General features: G+C 46.2%; 2 protein-coding genes across 7 annotated transcripts in view; both read right to left on the bottom strand.

The window, feature by feature from the left end:
* TMEM104 (transmembrane protein 104) overlaps positions 1–20150 on the bottom strand; it is a 44634-nt gene that overhangs the window by 4546 nt on the left and 19938 nt on the right. For all 6 annotated transcript variants that reach the window (XM_066331947.1, XM_066331946.1, XM_066331948.1 and 3 more), the window contains one exon: positions 11774–11867. In XM_066331947.1, the coding sequence (XP_066188044.1) occupies positions 11774–11867 (94 nt within the window). The remainder of the gene's footprint in view (positions 1–11773; positions 11868–20150) is intronic.
* The window catches only part of LRRC59 (leucine rich repeat containing 59), a 159989-nt gene continuing 140719 nt past the window's right edge, over positions 881–20150 (bottom strand). Inside the window, exon 8 of the transcript XR_010744982.1 lies at positions 881–893. The gene's annotated coding sequence lies outside the window, so the exon portion shown is untranslated. The remainder of the gene's footprint in view (positions 894–20150) is intronic.

Here is a 20150-nt window from a genome sequence, read left to right as displayed (position 1 = left end):
AAGGACCTGACTGGCAGGTCAGCAAGCAGTGAGATTTACAGTCTGGTGCTGCAATGGGTGGACCACTGTGGCTTGCACAGAGCTGTCCTTGCGCCAGTCTGAGGCATAGGAACAGAGCCATGAATTATCAGGTAATGAAAAAATCAACAAAATGCTGAGACAACTACTACAGACAACTTTGAATGTCATTAATATAAATCCAGAGGTATTAAACAGAGCAGTGCACAGTTCAAGTCCATAGGAGGCTGGCACCAGTGCTGGGAGCTGTGGAGGCTCACCGTGGGGTGACAACATCATGGGCTTGCTCTGTGCCCAGTCCTGCTCCCCACAACAGGCAGCTGGAGATGGGAAACCCTGCCAGGGATGGGACTAGGAAAAATAGTTACAGACCACTCAGTGGATACTGCCTCTCTTGTGCCCAGCAAGATCAGATTAACGTCACTGAACATTGCTTCCCATATACCCTCAGCACTCTCCAAAACCCTCTCTCAGAAATTCACGTTCTCCTGCAGCAAACACCAGCTCCACGCTGAACCCTTCCCAAGCCACATGCTGCATTTCATCCTGTGCTGCCTCAGGAAACCTCTTGCATCCAACTGTTTTCCAGTGACAGGGCACGTCTACCAGCCCTCCCCAAACACTGCACTGACAGCAGCAGATCCGTTCCTTCACAGCACCATGAGGCCAGGTCATTTCAGGAGTGCCAGGCTCTATTTCCTCCCCCAAGGGCAGTCACAGACAGCTAGGGAAGGCAGCAGCTCATTGCTCTGGGGGTGTGCAATTCCCCTTGCCTTCACTCAAGCCCAGCAGGTGAGGGACACAGCGAAGAGGGGTGCAGTTGTTGTGCCTCCCCCACTGCTCCCCAGAGGGGAGATGCTTGCCAGCCATATCTGCTCAGCAAGAGACCCAGAAAAAGCTGTGTTCCAGGTGATGTGACATGGCTGCACTCCCCAGGGCTGCACAGGCTACAAGGAAGAGGAAAAGATGCCCTGAGTAGCAAGACAAAGCAGGTTAAGGAGCTCTGGAAATGTGCTGAGACTGTTCCTTTCCTTCTTGCCTGGGAGAGGTGGTCAGGCTCTGCAGCCCCATCCTGAGCTGGTCCTGTATCTGGGCTAAGACATGACTCAGAAGTCTCACACCTCTTCCCCTGCACACTAGACAGTGAACCTCCTCATGCTCTGCTCAACACAGTAAGAAGTGAACTATTTCCATCCCCCAAACCCACTCCCACCACTGGCTCAAAGCAACTTTCTGCACCAGTGCCAACAGGGGAACTTAGAGGCAGGCACTCCATCCTTGAAGCACACACACAGACACACAGAGAATGTCTAGGTTGGAAGAGACATTCAAGATCATCAATAAAAATATTGAACAGAGCTGGCCCCAGCACAGAGCCCTGAGGGACACCACTGGTGACTGTCCCCAGCTGGATGCAGCACCGTTCCCCACCACTCCCTGGGCCCGGCCGTGCAGCCAGTTCCTAACCCAGCACAGAGTGCTCCTGTCCAAGCCCCGGGCTGCAGCTTATCCAGGAGTGTGCTCTGGGAGACAGTGTCCAAAGCCTTGCTGAAGTCCAAACAGACAACATCCACAGCCCTTCCTGCATCCACCAGGTGGGTCACCTGGTCATAAAAGGAGATCAGGTTGGTCAAACATGACCTACCTCTCCTAAACCCGTGCTGGCTGGGCCTGAGACCCTGGCCATCCTGTAGGTGCTGTGTGATGACACTCAGGATAAACTGTTCCAGTCCCTTACCAGGTGCTGAGGTCAGGTTCACTGGCTTATAATTACCAGGATCCTCCTCCCCACTGTTTTTGTGAATGGGTGTCACACTGGCCAGTTCCCAGTCATCTGGAACCTCACCAGTGAGCCAGGACTGATTGTAAATGATGGAGAGCAGCTTCACAAGCTCATCTGCCAGCTCCCTCATCCCCCTGGGATGGATCCCATCTGGGCCCAGAGATTTATGAGTATCCAAGTGGCTCAGCAGTTCTCTGGCTGCCTCCTCCTGGATAACAGGGGCACCATTCTGCTCCCTGACACCATCTAGCAGCCCAGGAGGAGAGTTGTCCTGAGGACAAGCCATCTTCCCACTAAAGACTGAGGCAAAGAAGGCATTAAGCACCTCTGCCTTCTCCTCATCTGCAGTTACTAAAATCTCTCCCTCACCCAATAAGGAACAAAGGCTGGTCTTACCCTTCCTTTTACCATTAATATATTTGTTAAAACATTTTTTATTATCCTTTACAAAAGTTGCCAATTTAAGTTTGATCTGAGCTTTGGGTTCCCTAATCTTTTTTCTACATGCCCTAGCAGCCCCCCTTAAATACTTCCTGTGAGACCTGACCCTCCTGCCAAAGCTTCTCCCACAGACTCTCCTCTGCCCTGACATGTGCTTTTCTGGCAGGGTACACTGAAGGAACAGAATTCTTGTGGATTCCCTAAATGATGGATGGTCTTTGGCTTAGACAAATAGAATTTAGTATTTGTTTTTCATTAAATATGCATTTCAGAAATTTATTAAAATTACAAGGAGTGAGGATCCAATACTAAGATCCAAACTAGTTTTGCTTCCAACAAGGCAGGCTCTGCTTCCCCTGCCTGAGCACTGTTGCTCTGCAGATGCAAGATCCTTGAGAGAAATGGTGCTGGGTAAACTGGAAACCTCCCCTGCACAATTCCAGCCTCAGAGAGGACAACAAAAGCCCTGCCCCATGGTTGTTTTCTCTCAGTCCCTGAGGCAGAAGAGTTTCTCACTCCTGGAACTGGAGAGCTAAAACACTTGTCTGTCAAATTTATCTCTCTCTTCGAGCGAAGGCAAGCCAAAAGCTGAAACTCTGAAACCTAGATATGCTTTGGATGATAAGTCAAAATGAAAAGAAGATGACAAGCTGATGGACAGGCAGCTTTGAGCAGAAAAGAGGCAGCACAGGATCCTCAGGCACACACAGAGCTCCCACTCACATCCCCTACCCAGGACAGCAGGCTGAAGGCAGAGGCACACGACACTGTTTCATGCCATCTACTATTGTCACATCAGCTGTCCAACAGTGTTCCTTCACCACAGAGATCCTGGTAAAGTAAGACATGGATTCACAAAAAACCCCTTGATCTGCTCCTCTCCACTAAGAACAGAGGACACAAGCAACATGTTCCAGGGATGAAAGACCTTCAGAACATAATTAACAGCACCCAGAGCCACAAAGCAAGGTTGACAGTGGTGGCACTATGGATTGTTAGTTGCTTACATGAAAGATTTGCTTTAAGCCTTGTTTTATATAAATGCAATCAAGGGTTTTGCTTGTTCTGATTTTTCCACAGTGTGAAACCCACTCCAGGCCCCCACACCACAGGCTTGGCAGTCAGCAAGGCACAGAGGCCACTTCTTGTCTCATTTCCTTTAGATGTTCAAGCATAATTTTTAGTGAAGGATCTAAGTAAGTAAACCAGAGGAAAAAAAATAAAGAGGGGCTATGCCATAAAGGAAAACTTGTGATGAATCTCATCCCAATCATCCAACTGCCCCTCCTGCAGACTCTTTGCTCCCCTCACTATTTGAGGAACAAATGTTCTTCTCAGATAAAGCAGACCTTGCAGTCAGCTACTGCTGCCTCTCCTGCTTGACTCAGGAGATTCAGAGATAAGGGAGTTCTGCTCTGGTTCTTGCAGGTGAAGTAAGGATGAATATGGATGAGCTGATGTGCAAAGTAGTACAGTTTGGGAAATATAGGAGTCTGGGGATATTAAGAAATACATTTTTGTGCATTTTGATAGAAACATAACAGGGCTGCAGAGAGGCAGTGAAGATAATTTAGCCATTCTGAGTTTAAGGATCATTTTACGGAGTCAGAGAAAACACCTCTGTAAATGAAAAATAGTGTTTGTATATAAGCTTCATCTCTCTGCAGAAAGGCTATTGCAGAAAAGAAAGTAACTCCAAGCCTCAAACACATTTTTTCCCCTGTGATGGTAGGTTCCTGCAAGAACTGATGCTCAGAATGAGCTTCTGGTTTAATCCCCCCATGCATCCCTGCAAGGCATGGTACTTTTGAGATGTTCACATCTTCTCCAGCTCTGTCCCTACTCCCATTCCTACCTCTACATGGAAAGCCTGGAGAGACCATCATCACACCTGCCTGCCACCTCTTCCAGGGACCAGGGAGGCAGTTGTGTGCAGCCACCCCACGCCTGGCTGCTCCCCTACCCTCCAGCCATTTGTCTGAGCTGGTGCCGTGACACGTTTGTGGCAGGGCCATCCGTCACCGCTGGCTGACGGTGTGACAGAGCTCTCCTGTCCAAGCAGAGAATCAGTATGCCAGGAAATAATGATAATGGATCATCCTATCCCAACCTGCTTCCCTTTTCATACATTAAGCAGAATGATGGATTCCAAGAGGAAGATGTTTTCAGGAGCTTCCCAAACCCAGTCTCTTTGGAAAAGGAAGATTTCTCCCCACCTCAATCCTGTGTCAAGTCAAAACAGAGCCGGCCATTTTTAAACAGAGGAACAGATCTGATTTAGTTTAACATTAGGCAGCTCTTTCATGGAAAGGGCATAAAAACAGGAGCATCTGCTGTGTACACACTGAATGGTCCAGGAACATATGAAGACAATCCTACCTTGTGCTGTCTACTTCCCTGCTAATGTCTTTCTACAATGTTGGTGCCCCTTCTCAGAGCCAGCTACCTCCTGCCTTCCAGCAGTGATGTGGGCAAGCTGAAGAGCCCACTGCAGCTCTGGAACCCCCAGGTATTCTGGATCCTGTGGCATTTGAAGTATTAAAGCACAGCTTTAATGTCCAACATGCTGGCAGAACAAAGTATCTGAAATTAAGACATTGATTTTTAAATTTAAAACTCATTTAGCCAGTTTCTCTTGCAGAAGCTATATCCTGCCACTTGTTCATGACCTCCAGTTCTTCACAAACTCCAGAGCAGCAACTGATTCACTTCTACAACCTTCAGAGGGGGTTTCTATATGAATTGACAGTAAAGAGGTAACATGAAAACCAGGTCTGCTCCATTAGATGTGGGAGCTGGAGTAGTTAAGGATCAGATTTGACAATGACAGAGCCTAAAACACCATCTCTAGGAAGATGAAGGATTTATGAGTGCAGAGACTGTATGGAAGCAAGATGGATATGTTCATAGAAGACAGCAATTCTCTGGAGAGACACATCAGAAGGAAAAGAGGAGGGAAATTACTTCCGAGAAGAAAGGTATGAGCAGAAGTTGTGGAACATCACTGTTGCTCCCTCCTCTAATGGAGAGCAGGGACTTGCCTTGTCCCAAAGCCTGAGGCAGGGGTCCACATGGCAGGGGACTGTTGTTCATACACAGAAGTGTGACACACCTTATCAAGAAGGCAAGAAAAAGCCTCTCAAGCACCTCCACTCCCCCAGGCCTGGCTTGCTCCTGCTGCAGTCAATTCAGGCACTGTTGCCTTCAGCCAGATGGAGCCCCTTTTCTTCACAAAGGGAAATTCCATTTAAAAAGTACTACCAGGCCTTTTTGCCAGCCAAAAGCCAAAAGTTCAGTGGAGCTTCCCTGCTCTAAGGGCATAATTCCCTGCTTTTCTTCATCAGGCTTGCAATACCGTAACTCAAGATTTTCAAGTAGCTTCCCCAATTATGGTAACAATGCCTGCAATGAAACCAGGCCCCATCTCAGCCCACATCAGCTGGTCCCACAGACATCTGCACACCAGCAGCAGCTCACAGGAGAAAAATGGCCCTGCACTTAGGCATTTATCACAGGTGCTTTTTCTCAACAGATGAGAAGGAAAGAGCAGCCAGCAAGGCGTGTTTGCTTCTGGTGGAAAATTACCTGGGTAGTTTATGGTCCTCTCTCGGCTGGTCACCTTTGGCAGAAGAACTATAGAACCTCTGCAACCAGGACTCTGCACTCAGCTCTGCTGCTGGCTTGGCCTATTAGCTCTGACAGTCACTTCTCTGTCCATGTCAGAATTTACTCTTCTGAAAGAAGGGAATAATACACCCTTTGGTGTCACTGTGAGCCGGAACTATGGCTGTGCACGCTTTGGAAAGCCCTGCCTGCAGAGCACCCATGTCCCATGAAATCCAGGTGCTCTGTAGACTTAGTCATATCTTGTCCATCCTGCCTTGGGCTCTACACAGCAAAGTTTTATATCATCTTGTTCCACCAACATACACTCTGAACAGAAAGCAGCTTTTCATGCCACAGCCTCACTCTAAAAACCTGTGTGTGCACCGTCATCCAGACCCTTTTGCAGGGTTGAATGTTCCCTTACATTTCCAGCTCCCCTTCTTCAGCTCTCAGACCCATCCGTGTCTCCTGCTGCCTGACTAAAGTGCTCTTTTCAGGAGCATCAGCTCCTCAGGCAGGATCTCAGTGGTCAAATCACTCTCCATCTGTGTCTGAAGCTCACAAGGCTCTTCCTCTCATACAGGCACTGCTTCACCCCACTGCCCCCCACAAACAGCACTGAAATGAGCTCCTCAGCCAACAATTCCAAAAGCAGGCATGACAGAAGCACAGCATTTTAACTAACTCTTCATAAATATATTCACCTCTCTTAGTGAATTATTTACCCTGGGCTCTGGCAGCAGCTTCATCTGCTCCAAAAGGGATATAAGAACATGAAGTAACTTTGTTGAAGCAGCTTGTCAGAATGAACATGCAACAGTGTCCTGATTTACAGTCCAATTCCCTCATCGTCCTGTACGCCCTGCAGTGTGAAAGGAGAGGCAGAGATCAAAATGATCCCTCCTTAAGCTATTTGCAGAAAGCACCATTTCTGATGTGAAAAGAGGCCACCCACCTTGAGAACTGTGGGCACTAGCAGACTAATTTCTCAGCAGGAGACTGTAAATTCAGGACTTCAGATAACTGTCACCCCCTCCTAAATCAGCCTCCTCTGTAATTCTCAGTCTCAGCACTTGAAGGGATGTAGCACAGTGACTCCAGGTTCCTACAGCAAGTCAACTCCAGCACAGATAGTTCTGCTGCTAAGGGCAGCAGCGACAGTTACCTGAGACTGCTCACAAGGTGAGATGGTCTGAGACCAGTTCTCTGCTGTAGTTCAGTGCTGTAAACAGCAGGGCTCTGGTGGAAAGAGCAGAATTACCAGACAAACCACCAGATATAGAAAGTCAGCCCCACCAGCATGCTCTGGACAGCCCATTCCTAGTTTCTGCTCCAGAAACCTTCTACCAAGTATCCAGGGAGGGGATGGGATGCAATGGGGAAAAGAAGGGTTTAACACAGACTTCCTATCAATTCTTGTCTGCTTTCCTTCCATCTTACTGGCCAGGGGAAAGAGCTGGAGTAAAGATTTTATTCCTGAGCATGTAATTGTGAGATCATTGTTTGGGCAGGGTTGGGAAGGCTCTGTCTCAAGGGCTGTGTTTACTTGAATAGATGTGGTGTGACCCAACAGAGAGAGAACTGAGCCTGCACAGCCAAACCCAGAAGTTTATTACTCTATAAACTATCCCTTCATTAAAATACAATACTTTCTAATAACTACAATACAGCATCACGAGCAGCACACAGAGCACAGACCCCACGTGGGAGCTGTCTGGGAACATTTGGCAGAGACAATTTAATAACAGCAGCAATAATCATTCTACCAATGTCTTTAGAGCCAGCAGTCCTCACCTATAGAGCTGGACATCTCAGGCTGCAACAGGCTGCAATTAATCGGGTTAGCTGCTTAATACACAATAGCCCAATGTTTGCTGCTCAGCTCCACCAAGCTCTGTCCTTTTGTTATCTTTCCTAATCCATATCCTATCCCATGATGCTGCTAGACAGTTATTATCCAACATTATCCAATAATAAAGAGGTAGAGCTGTATCTCCTCTGCTGTGAGAGGTGCATGGGACTTGCCTGGCTCAGTCCCTCTTGTTGGGCCGTGCCCTTCAGCAGCTCACCCCTAACAGTACCCACTTGATCAGGACTGAAGAAATCCTGGAATACAGGACTGAAGCTGGAAAAAAGCCCAGCTAGATAAGCAAGTCTCTTTAGAGAGCAATCCATAGCCACCAACGATTTAAATCCTCCAGGAAAAAAAAAAAAAAAGTGTCTGAAATCCAAACAGCAGAATTAGAAAACCAATTTATTGATGGCTTAGTTGGTTTAGCCTTCTGCAGGAAGCCCTGCTCCAATAACTCTGTAAAAGACCTGGAAAGAGGCTCCAAAACTGATAAAGGAATTGACCTAATAACAGCTTTACACTTTCCTGAGGCTGAGGTGGAAGAGAGCTGAAAGGAAGGCAGGAATTACAGTTTGGGAAAGGACCCTCCTCACCCCATAACATGGCCCCAGAGCTGGGTGAGCCAACAAGGTTCTAACCACAAATCAAAACAAGGCTTCACTGTAGGCACCATTGTCAGGATTTAAACCAATGATTTTTCATGACTTGCCCTTTCTCCAGGGAAGCACAGCAGGCAGGCTCCCTGTTGCATCCCTTAGAGAGCCTCTGCTCCATCTCCCAAGGCAGCTTAGGTACCTGCAAAAGGCTGACCTGGCAGTCTGAGGAGCTTCTGCACTGGGAAAGGGATGAGAACTTGGGTAGGCAAAGCCTTACTCATCTGCCAGCCCCTGGAGAACAGAGATCCCTATGCAAGCATAAGGGCAGCAGTTCAAGCACCAACTGCTGCACTGAATTTAACCACTGGCACTCACCAGTGCCAAGTGACAATCAGTTCTGCAGCCAAGTGTGTAAGCTGCTGCTCTTCAGAAGACTGGCAACAGCTCGGTTCCTCTGGAAGCCCTGTCTGCCACCAGCCCCACTCCACCTGGAGACACAGATCCACCCTCTGTGCTCCCATCAGTCCTGGCAGGGAAGTGCCTTGCCATGCCAGCCTTCTTTCCAGATGAGCTGTCCGTGATCAACAGGCCCAGACAAGAAGAGCCATCTGTCTGGCCTCTCTAGCAGCACACTTGGGCTTGCAAGCTCCTGCTTCAACTTTCTCCTTTTAGAGGTTTCAGAGGTGCCTGTCCTGGCTTAGTCCCTTATCCTGGGAGGATGCCAGATAAAGGGCTGATCCCTGGAACATCTCCACATTCTTTGAACTGGCCCATTTTTAATTTCCAGCTCAGATCACAATGTTTAAGCCTATTTTTCAGGGAGAGAATGATTTTTTGTAAACTGTGAGGTGTGGAATGAGCCTGCTGTAGGCTTTGATAGCTGATGTGCTGCTTGTGATGAGCACAAGGCTCTGGAAGAGGCTGGTGACATTTGATTATCACTTAGATCAGGAGAAAGAGGGAAAGCAACTTTCAAAGGCAAGCCTGACACTGTTACAAATACCAGCAGAAATGACCTTCACACACAGTTAGCTCTCTCTGCTGCCAAGAACCATCCTCTCAGCTGCTATCATCTGAATCACCAGTACACCTGGGGCAGTGCTGCTTTACATCAGCCTCTTCTGCTCTGAAATCCAGGGACTTTCCACTGCACTGGAGAGAAGAGTGTGTGGTGGGTCCTGTGGGAGGCACATTGCAAAGTCTGTACTGACCTCCCAGCTCAGGGAGGCTTGATTTTTTCAAATCATGATGCAAAGCATGGGTCAGATTCCCATCCACAGTGAGCCAATGAGCACAGGTAAGCTGAATAAGCCACTGTCCACATGGGAAGGTTTTCTTTCCCCCACACAATAAACAGGGAGGTGGGAAGTTGCAGTGTTGCTCTGCTGCTCAGAGTGCTTTGCAGGACCATCCTCAGCACCTCACGGCTAAAACCAACCCAAGGAAAGTGAAAGAAAGACATAGTTTATACCAGGACAAAGAATTCACATCTGGCCATTGGCACACCGGCAGGAAGAGTTTAGAAGACCACAAAACACTACCCAAGATCATTCTTTAGGATTTAAGCTCTCTAAAGACCAATCTGTGTTTAACTCAGAGCCCTGTTTTCAGAGGAGGGGACAGCAGTGATGTGAGGAAATGAGAGAAGCCAGCTTGACAAATCTCAGCAGTATGGGATTGATCCTTACCCCGGGATCTGCAGCAAGAGCTTTTTTCTGCTCCCTGCATCACATGGCTTTTTGACAAATTGTCTTTCCCAATAAATCTATCCCTCATTGTACACATACGGAATCTATTCTTCTAAGTAGCACTGAGGTGCTGTCAGGGTCATTAACTATCATTATCTGGGGCAGCTGTTCCCCAGTGTGCTGACGCAGGAATCAATCAGGCTAAAGCATGAATTTCCCCTACACTTCTCCAAACACTGCCTTTATCCCTCTCTATCAAGCCATGAAAGAGAGGAACACTTCTGCCACCACGCCAAGATTTAGCAATCCTCATAATGGAAGGAGCTGGCTAAAGGGAAACCAATGGCAGAGGAGGCAGGCATCAGACTGTCACAGAGACAGGATGAGGTCTGACTGATGTCTTTACCAGGAAAGAGGAGGCAGGGTGATTGGAATCAGGCCAGTCAGCTGAGCAGAGATCACTCTTTTAAAGAAAGAAAGAAAGAAAAAAAAAAAAACAACAAAAAAAAACCCCATGCAAAACTTCCTAATTTCCTTTAGTATCCCTTAATGAGATAACCTCTTTCTCTGAAGAATAGGGGGGCTTTCAAACCTTTCATGTGCTCAGACAACAAAGGAGAAAAACAAGCATTCAGGATTTTCACACCATCCAAAGTCAGGATTTATTAACTCAAACTGTTCAACATCTAAGACTTGAGAGCTTAAAATCCAACTTAATTTTCCTGGGTGTCAACTGCTTAACCCCATCTCAGGAATTCTCTAGAACAGAGGATCTCTATTCCTCTGCAGTGACTGCCAGCCACCTCCAAACAGGATGAATTCACAGAGAAGTGACAAAACCCAACTGCAGTCTGGTCAAGAGTATGTATGTAATGGGAAATAGTTAAAGCAGCAGCTTTTCTTCTTATTCCAGTGATAAGTATAAATGGAGCTAATTCTGTGTCTGAATGGTCTGGATTCACATATCAGGAGACTGTTAACCTGCAGGAATGCTGGTCATTAACCTGCAGAAATGCTCTTTATTAGCCCTGAGTATCAGTCACCCTGTCCAGGTGACATAAAAATAGACAAACCTGAACATAAACCTCCACAACCCACATACACCTCTCAACCTTTAAGGGCATGTACACACACAAGCCAGACATGAGGCAGCTGCATCTTTGAATGACCAAGGAATTAGGAAAAAAAAGAGTGTGTCTTACTTCCCCCTAAGGGAATGAATGATCTGTCTTCCTAGAAGTTCTTGGCAATATTTTGGAAAGAACTCATGGGAGCAGGACTTCCAAGGACAACACACATTGGTTTGGGGGTTTCCAATGCAGCACATCCTACCACAAAGGAAGACCGAGGAAAATAAATGCAAGCAGATGATAAAACTAAGGTTGGAAATTCTGACAGAAATGCCTTTTTTTCTCAGATCAGAACAAAGATTGCCAAAGTCTGTTGTGCATATGCTGTGAGAATGAGAAACTTCCAACTGGTGGGTATCACAGCCAGCACGCTGACAGAAGACTCGCCAAACCTCTTCTGCCCCTCACACAAACCAGACTAAAACCTCATTTACCAGCCATGTCTGATCGAGAACATTTTGTTTTGTTTTAATCAGAAATTTCATCCTAGACTAAAACCTTTCTCCTCACAAATTTATTAGGCCTGCACAATTGTCCTCAAAGTGGCTGTTTGGACAAGTACTTGCTTCCAAAAAAGATCTTGCCAGAGAGAAGCGTCAGTGGCGTGACTCAGGTTCCATCAATGGTAAAGAGGTGGCTGAGCCTCTGCCAAGACTCACCTATCCATCTCATGAGGGATGTCATGATTTGAAGATACTTGGTCTTCTGCACATTGAAGAAGGTGAAAGGACCCAGGAGGAGCGTAAATGCTGCCTGGAAGGACAACAAAAATCACATGTTAGATTAAAACCCAGAAATTCTGCCAGCAAGATGAATTTATCAGAAGAACAAAGCCTGCATTGAAAGTTCACCTCTAGACATGTCCATTTGTCATGAAGCTTTCTTTGTTGCTTAATTTTACAGCTAAGTTGGCTGAGACACAGGGTCAAGTAAAGCTGTTGGGTATCAGAGAACATGCCTCGGGCAGAAGTAGAGCCCAGGATCCTTTTGGCTCTCAGCTGTTTGCTATCACTCCTACAGCACTCCTTTACTGACACACTTCAGTACAATCTCTCAGTGCAGCCTTACAGAACATTAAATATTAAACTGTGGCCTCTTTGCCCAAGTACATGCTCGGTTTAGGTATGAATAGCAATAACCCTCACCAGTCTGCTTCCATTAACATTGATGGGGTGGCTTCGGGGTATCCCAGGCTCAACAGCAATGGAGCCAGGTCTGCCTGGAGCTTTTCCCCCCACATGCTTTAAGTCGCTTGTGTAAAACATAGAGGGTTTTCTATACATGTAAAACAGATAGTGGGAAGCTACAGTATAACAGTTCAGCTCTTGGAAGTTGAGAACCTGTGCTAAGTGAGGAAAATATCATCAAAGATGTATTCATAAGAGAGAACTCAGTTCAGTGTGGAAAGTAAAGGTTCTTCAATGAAGAACTTCCTCACTGCCCCCTTGGATGTCTATTTAGAGACCAGTGTTTCATAGAATCACAGAATGGTTTGGGTTGGAAGGGACCTTGAAGACAATCTCATTCCAACTCCTTGCCATGGGGAGAGACCTTCCCCTAGACCAGGTTGCTCAAAGCCCTGTCTAATCTGGCCTTGAACATTTCCAGGGATGGGGCAAATTAAGTTGGGGCACACTGCAGCACCAGTCTGTTGCTTCTCTTCCAGATGGGCTGAAAAATACATCCAACAAAGATTCATGCTAGGAATCTGGATTATACAGCTTCCCATGAGACTTTCTTCTAGCACCTCCTAGAGCACACAAGGCAACTCTGCTATCAGCCCATGCCCAGAGGTGACATGCCCTGTGCAGCACTGTCACCTCTGCTAGGGCACTAAGCACCACTTGAGCCTTACATAGCCCAGAGAGAACAGAAAAGGCTTCACTGCAAGCAGAAACAGACCCTGGGTGCAGTCTGAACATAGATTGAGAGAAGCTGCTTGTGAGAGGGAGACAAAATGGGTGTTAGAGAAGAGAACCCTGCCCATCCTCCATGGGATGGCACCAGGTGGTGATGCACTAACAAGTCAAAACAGTGTGGACCTGTAAGCAGGCAGTGCTTAGAAAGCCACAGCACACACAGCACAGGTTTGTAGAGCATCCCAAAGAGATTTTTAAAGACAAATATTCAACATTAATATTTACACATTGCTCTTTTCCATGACTTCTTAAAGCAGTTCAAGAAAAGGTGTCACCAGAGGCAAAGAACTGGGACTCAAAGGGGCAGGTGTGTCAAGCCTCAAGGTCTCTGTCAACCCCAACAGAGTCAGGACAGAACAGAATCCAAGCTATTTTAAGACTAGCACAACCCCAAGAAACCTTTTTTGAGACAGTTTCAGAATATCTGCAAGGCAAATTGGAAATGCCTCACATCACAAGTATTCTCAGGTGACGAAAGCAAACCCAGAAGGGCAGCGGGGGAGAGAACCCTCGGTCTGACACATTGCTTGGTGGGAATATATTCTGATCTGAGACCATTGCTTACACCAAGTCTTGCTTTTACTGCTCAGATGAAAAAAAGGGACAGGAAGCATGCATAGAATTCAGATTTGTGAAGCAATTGATGGTTGTTGGAGGAAACACTGAAATCACACAGAATACAATGCCACAGGCATGACTGGCAAAACTAAAAGCCAAATCAGGTTTAATAGTTATGGGACTTGAGATTTTAACATAGAAGCAAACCAGTCAGTTTCAGATCTTTTTTTACTCTTCTCCCTCTTGTTTTTTTCTTCTAATTGGGACCTTAACTCCACTCTCCTGCCCACTAGGGACAGCCACTCCATCCTAGAGAAGTGCACAAACCCCAACAGACTAAATAAATCTTTGACTAAAAAGTGATGTAGGGCAAGGTCCCAAGGAAACAAAAGTTGACATCATCTTACTGACAAATATTCTTGAGTTTGTGACTAATCTCCTTCTCTTCCAACAGTGCTCAACACAGCCTCCCTTCAAATCAGTTTATAGCTCCTCCATGAGAAAGTGCTGAACACAGAGAGATGGACTAATGTTGTGATAATTAAGAAACAGGTGTCTGCTGCAAATGAGAATGCTCCAGAACCAATCAGCAAAATAGCCCCTCAAACCATAGCAAGGATTGACACAAAACCACCAAGCACCAAAGCAGCCGGGTCTGAAACCAGATTTGCCTTACCCACTGGGGAAAGGAGATGTGTCAAGGTGGATTTGGGCCTCAGCTGCTGAAAAGCATCACAAAGCATCCTTACTGGAAAGAACCTGGGTGTCCTTCACCTTTTGCAGTTATTCTCCAGTTCCCAGAAGACCTTAAACAACCAAATCCATTCAGCAAGGTTTTCAACTCTCCTCCTCTCTGGCCATTACTGCTTAACTCATGGGGAAGAGATACAAGTTGTTGTGCTTGAATGGTTGAATGTCCCCTCCCATCCTTTAGGGATGATCAGTGGCTTCTGTTCTTAACAAGATCCTGGTCCAAAGGAGCCAAGTGAGAGATTAATTCTAGTACAATAAAAATTTATTAGCTTTTCCACCTGACACCCATTAGTGCTCCAAGATGAATATCCATGGATCAGTACAAACAATGCTAAGGCCTGCAATGAGATGAGGTTGCCTTGCTTTGCAGGGATTTGCTCCAACAACTTTTAGGAAGGGAAGCCACAGAACACATGGGACTGCTTGGAAGGAGAAAGCCTGGGCAGAACTGGACATTAAACATCCAGATTAACATAATTTTGAAGTGAAACTCTGTACAGCTCATCAGGACTGAGCACAGGGCAGGAAAAAGGGGCCAGTTTCTCACCAACAGCCAGGACATGAGGACAAGAACTCAGTCCCTGGATTAGAGCTAATCTCACCATCAACCATCACAAGAGTCCCAAGGCCAGGAACCCTATTTAAAACATATCCCCAAAAGGATGAGAAGAGACCACAGTGCTTAGCAGGAGGATGTCTACTTCCTCTGCCTCACTGTGCCAGACACCTCAATGCTCTTCCAACCCATTAAGTTAATTAGTTTCATAACTTCTCCCTAAGGTAAAAGAAAACCCAAATAAGCACCTCAGTCATAATACCCAAACTTTCTACCTGATGTTTTCCAGGCTCTAGTCTCTCCCAGAGGGAAATAAAGTATTTCATTACACATGTAATTCAAACAATCTAAAACCTACATAGAAAACTGTACCAGTCAGCCCATTCAGAAATCAAATATGCAGAGCCCTGGCACATGAAAAAAAAACCCTCCCAAGTTTTCCAGTTCACCTCTTGAGTCAGCTGAGGTATTTTGTAGGAGTTTATCATTCTCTTCCTAAGATTCAGCAAATAAACCCACCCAAGGCAGAATGGGCACAGTCTACTTTGATTAAGATTTTTCTGCTAGTGAAATGGTTTATTAGAAACAATCAGGTATAGGGGACTGATTCATTGCTAAACTGAAACAAGATGAAGGAATGCTTCCTTCAGCTAAGGAGGAGAACTGAATCTATTAAATGCTGTCTAAATTCACAAGACAGCAGAGAGAAACCATTATAGTGCTTTTGCACAGGGCTGGCTATTAAGAGTGATTCCCTCATTTCCCTCCAAGCTCCTCCATTAAATGGGAAAGGCCAGGTAAATCACCAGGCTCATAGTGGATGGTATGTGGAATCCACACACAGCAAGTAAATGCAAAATTCTTTATTTTTTTCCTCCTTTCTCATGCTGAAAAACAGCATGAAAATCCAGCACACTAATGACAAAAAAGGATGGTGTTTTTGTTGCTTTTACTGACATTTTCCAGTCAAAAAATGAGAAACCAGTGAGGGTAGAAGAAAGAACACAGCTTGTCACCCTGAATTACACTCTTCCCTGCAGGCTAGTAGGAGCCACAAGCAGCACACCAGCCTGCTCAAGCCCTGGGAGGGTCTTCAAATCCATTCCAAGCCAAGCCACAGCAACACAGGCACCAAGGTTTGGGATCTTCCCTGAGCTGGCAACTCAGCTGATACCACTTTCCCAGCCTCTGCACCTGTCAGCTCTCAGTATTTCAAAATGAAAAAGCAGGCTGGTCAACTCGAGTCTTCTTGCCACAGGGGGACTAACTAGGTCTTACCGTTGCCTGGAATATATTTTTATATATATATATTTATATATTTCTAAAAGTATATTTTATTAAAGCTCTTATGTTAAAACTTGGTTACATAACCTTGTTTATTGGATTGTCTGATAAAAGCAAGAGTAAGATCAAGCGTTAATAGGACATCTGGTTGGTTTTTATCAGCTTAGTTGCAGCCAAGAGGACCACCAAGAGAGCTCTCAACCACTAAGTGATGGCCAGCTAATGCCAGGGGTCTTTCAGCCCATACAAACATGCTTTAAGCCAGTCAGAGGGCTGTTTGACCAAACGGGTTCTTTATTGACCTGAAGGGTCCATCTATCACTCTGAACCAGTACAGTTCAATAGCTTTCATCTGCTGCTCAGCATGTGGCTTTTACAGCAGCAGCCAATAATGCTCAGGAAGCACAATTAGCATCCAAAACATGGATGATTCATGTATTAGATACAGTAGTTACAGCATTATGGCTAGTGCCTGCATACATTTGCAAGAGGACCATCTGAAAAACCAGCCTCGTTCATAACTGCCATCAGAGCTTGCTTGTTTTCATGCTACACAACCTCATCTGTAAGAATTGCATCTGGTTTTGGTGCTTGCCAAGTAGTGAATTAAAAACAGTAGCTATTGCTTCTTATTGATTCAGAGCCCTGAAACTTTCAAAAAGATTGGGTGGAAGCAAGGTATGTAACTGAGTAAAGTGAGACCATGATTGTTAAATGCAGCAAATGTGCCAGGAGCACTGTAAAAAGTGCAAGAGTTTCTGAATAAAATAATTTCTGCAGCACAGGGCTATCATACCAATGAGAAGTTATTTAGTTTCAGATAACAGAACAATGACCCCTCAGTTTTAATGTGAAGATGAAGAAGAGGTGTTGTAGTGCTTACTCCTTAGATATCCATCTCCCTTTGGGCTCCCCAGCCACCCTTTTCCTTTCCCCCTCCCTGCCTTTCACACCCTCATTCAAAACTAAAATTCCCCCCAAAAACCATATCATTCCTTGGAGCTCTTGCTTCCCTTTGATACAAGTGACAACATCTCAGACAAACTTCACTACAGGATGGTATCAGCTCCATCTCTGTAGATACTGATGTTTAGATTTCACAGCTGTTGAGCAATGGTACCTCTGCCCCACAAGACAGCAAATAACTCTACTCTAAAGAGGGGTAAGATAAGATGTCATTTAAAAGTCACTGGTTTAATAAAACTATCAGTCTCCTTGGTAGACTTTGACACTTCTGCAGCAAAGGGTTGAGTGCTTCATACTGGATGGTGGGTACACAACATTCCCACAGCAAAGCCTCACACCAACAAGACACAGGCTCCACTGGACGAGCACTACCCAAAGGAAGCTTTGCTTGATTCTGTGCTCAGATGCAAGGAGAGTCTCCTTGAGCACGGCAGGAAAAAGCACACATTTCTTACATGCTGTCAGAAGTGGCAACTCTGACACTTGCTCTGCTTCTGCAAGACATCCCTGAGCTCAGAGCTATTTCTCAACTCAGATGAGCACAAGAAGGGACAGATGAAACAATCCAACAAAACCAGACTGCGCAAGTACAGAGAGCAAACAAGATGTCAGGGAACTGGGATACTCTGTTCCCACCTCAGGTGCTTTTCACATGCATGTCACATGTAGGGAAAAACAAGTCCAAAAAGCAAAACTGGATTTACTGCCATGGGCACAAGTCAGAGGTTTTATTCCTGGTTGGAAGGCTGAACCAGACCTTTAGTAATTCCTTAAGAACTGGTGTTCTATTCACATCCTCAGGGAATTTTTAGGGCTGACTTTGGAGAGAAATATTAAATACATGGTGCTTTCCCCACTCTTGTTTGGAACTCCTAGATAAAGGAAAACAGCTTCATGGCAGCTTCAGACCTACCTGCAGCTTTCCCAGCACACAGCTGCAGCCTCTGCAAGCTCCTCTGTACCCACTTCAAATTGTGGCTACTGCAATGCTACTCCAATGTGGGCTCCAAGGCTTTTCAGCTAAAATGTCTTAAGAGAAAAGGTTCTTGAGTGTGGTGTCCCCTCTGCCATCTCTCGTCCCCTTCACTAGGGTGACAAGGCCATGTTTCTGTCCTACATGAGCTCATATCTCAAGGTACAGAGCCAGATGGCCTATCAGCAAGGGCGGCGATCCAAGCCTTCCTTCGTAAAGCCTTACCCCTTGCAGCGGACAGTACAACTATAAATACATGGAAGGAGTCTGATTGTTCAGGAAGGAGCTTTTTACAGAGCTAAAAAAAAAAAACCAAACCTGAAAATCCACAGCCTCTCAAGGCTGGAGGCTGGGCTGCAGCAGGGGCCGTGCTGATAGGCAGCAAGTTATCAGCAGACAAGCTGTTATGAAGCTCAAAGTTGGTTGAAAAGAGATAAACCAGCCACAGAACAAGGATTGCTCAAAGAAGTTGAGAGACGAGGGATTTTAACCTCTAGATTCCCTGCATATTCAGGAAGTCACAATGGAGGGAGGCCACAGCCACCAGAAAATCCACAAGGAATATTTATAGCTGAAGAAACAAGGGCAGTTGTGCTATGGGTACAGCAGCTCCAGTAATTACCGTGCTGCTCTCGGGACACCTGGCAGAGCTTTATGATCATAACTCACATCAGGCATATTCCTGGCACTGAGGAGCCCATACCCACCCTCTTCCCCAGTTCCTTCAGGCAGGGAGGAGGTATCCTCCAGGAATTAAGACCTCGGCTGCTGCCAGGTTGGTTTTTGCCAGCGAAGCAGTGGCCTTTCACCCACAGAACCCTTTAAGCAAGATGCTGCCTCCCACAGTTCCTGTGCCACAGTGATCCCAATGCCTCTTCCAAAATGGAAGACCTTCTGCAAGGGATGAAAAGAAGTACTTGTATCCCCAAAGATACCAACTTCAGTGGATCTGAATACTGCCTAGAGATTTTCAAAGGCTCTAGCCCAGCACCAGCATTTGATTCTAACTGCCCACCCAGCAAAAAGGTATCCCAGCTCCTTAAGCTCTGATCTTGCTGGTCATCCATCACACCAAAAACCAGCTGTGGACTGGGCAGCCTCGACATACAGCTCTGGGAGGCCAAGGCAGAAGCAGCACACAGACAGCAAGGAAGTACTTGAGGGTGCTCTTCTCCTTCTCCTCTCCCTTCCTCATCCTCATTCTCATCCTCTCCTTATCCTTACTCAGGGCCACAGCCAGTTTCTGGAGCTGGTCAATCTCTGAGCACCAGGAACTTTCCACTTTGGAAAGAAGGCCCTGAAATACCAGTTTTTTCTCCACTTAAATTGAAGGAATTCAGGCACAAAGTGTTCTCAGAAAGTCATTAGGTGCAAGGATTCTGTTCCTGGCATACCTGGGGTGTGCAGGATCACAGCCAGCGGCGAGCTTACACTCTGGGGTAAATACACTTCCATTATCATTTTTCACAACAAGAGAGAGATAGAGGCCAGCAATAACCCCGAGGTGACTGGCATCTAATTTTTCATCATTGGAGTATTTATGGCACAGCCATTTGCAGCATCTTGTAATCCCTTTGCTGCCTCCTTGACCCCTGGCTCCCACTTATTCTGCATCTCCTAATTGCATCTGAACAAGCAGGAGGGAAGCAGCAAAGTGGATAGATGCAGGAGAGCTGAATGCTTGGGTTGTGATACTTGGAAGGACAGCAGAGGAGGTGCAGAGCCAAGTTTGGCTGTGCCCCCCCCCACCAGCTTGCTCTGATCTCCCACAGCATATTAAAGTGGAGCTTTCCTCCTTTGTGACACTCGGTGACCTTGAAGGGTTGTTCACTGCCTCCCCAATTCATTAGCATGGTATGAGAGATTAACGGGTTTCCTCCAACAAAGTGCGAGGGCATCATCTTTATCAAAAATACTGCCCCAAATTCCTGCATATTTGTAGCCACTCCTAGTAGGGCATTGGCAACTACAACAATATTTATATTGACTACAAAAGCCCCTGGGTTAGACAGCACAAAGCAAGGGAG

The sequence above is a fragment of the Sylvia atricapilla genome, chromosome 18, assembly GCF_009819655.1.
Source record: "Sylvia atricapilla isolate bSylAtr1 chromosome 18, bSylAtr1.pri, whole genome shotgun sequence".
In the NCBI taxonomy this organism is placed as follows: Eukaryota; Metazoa; Chordata; class Aves; order Passeriformes; family Sylviidae; genus Sylvia; species Sylvia atricapilla.
Note: the sequence above shows the minus strand (reverse complement) of the source record. Positions and strands in the feature narration are given on the sequence as shown.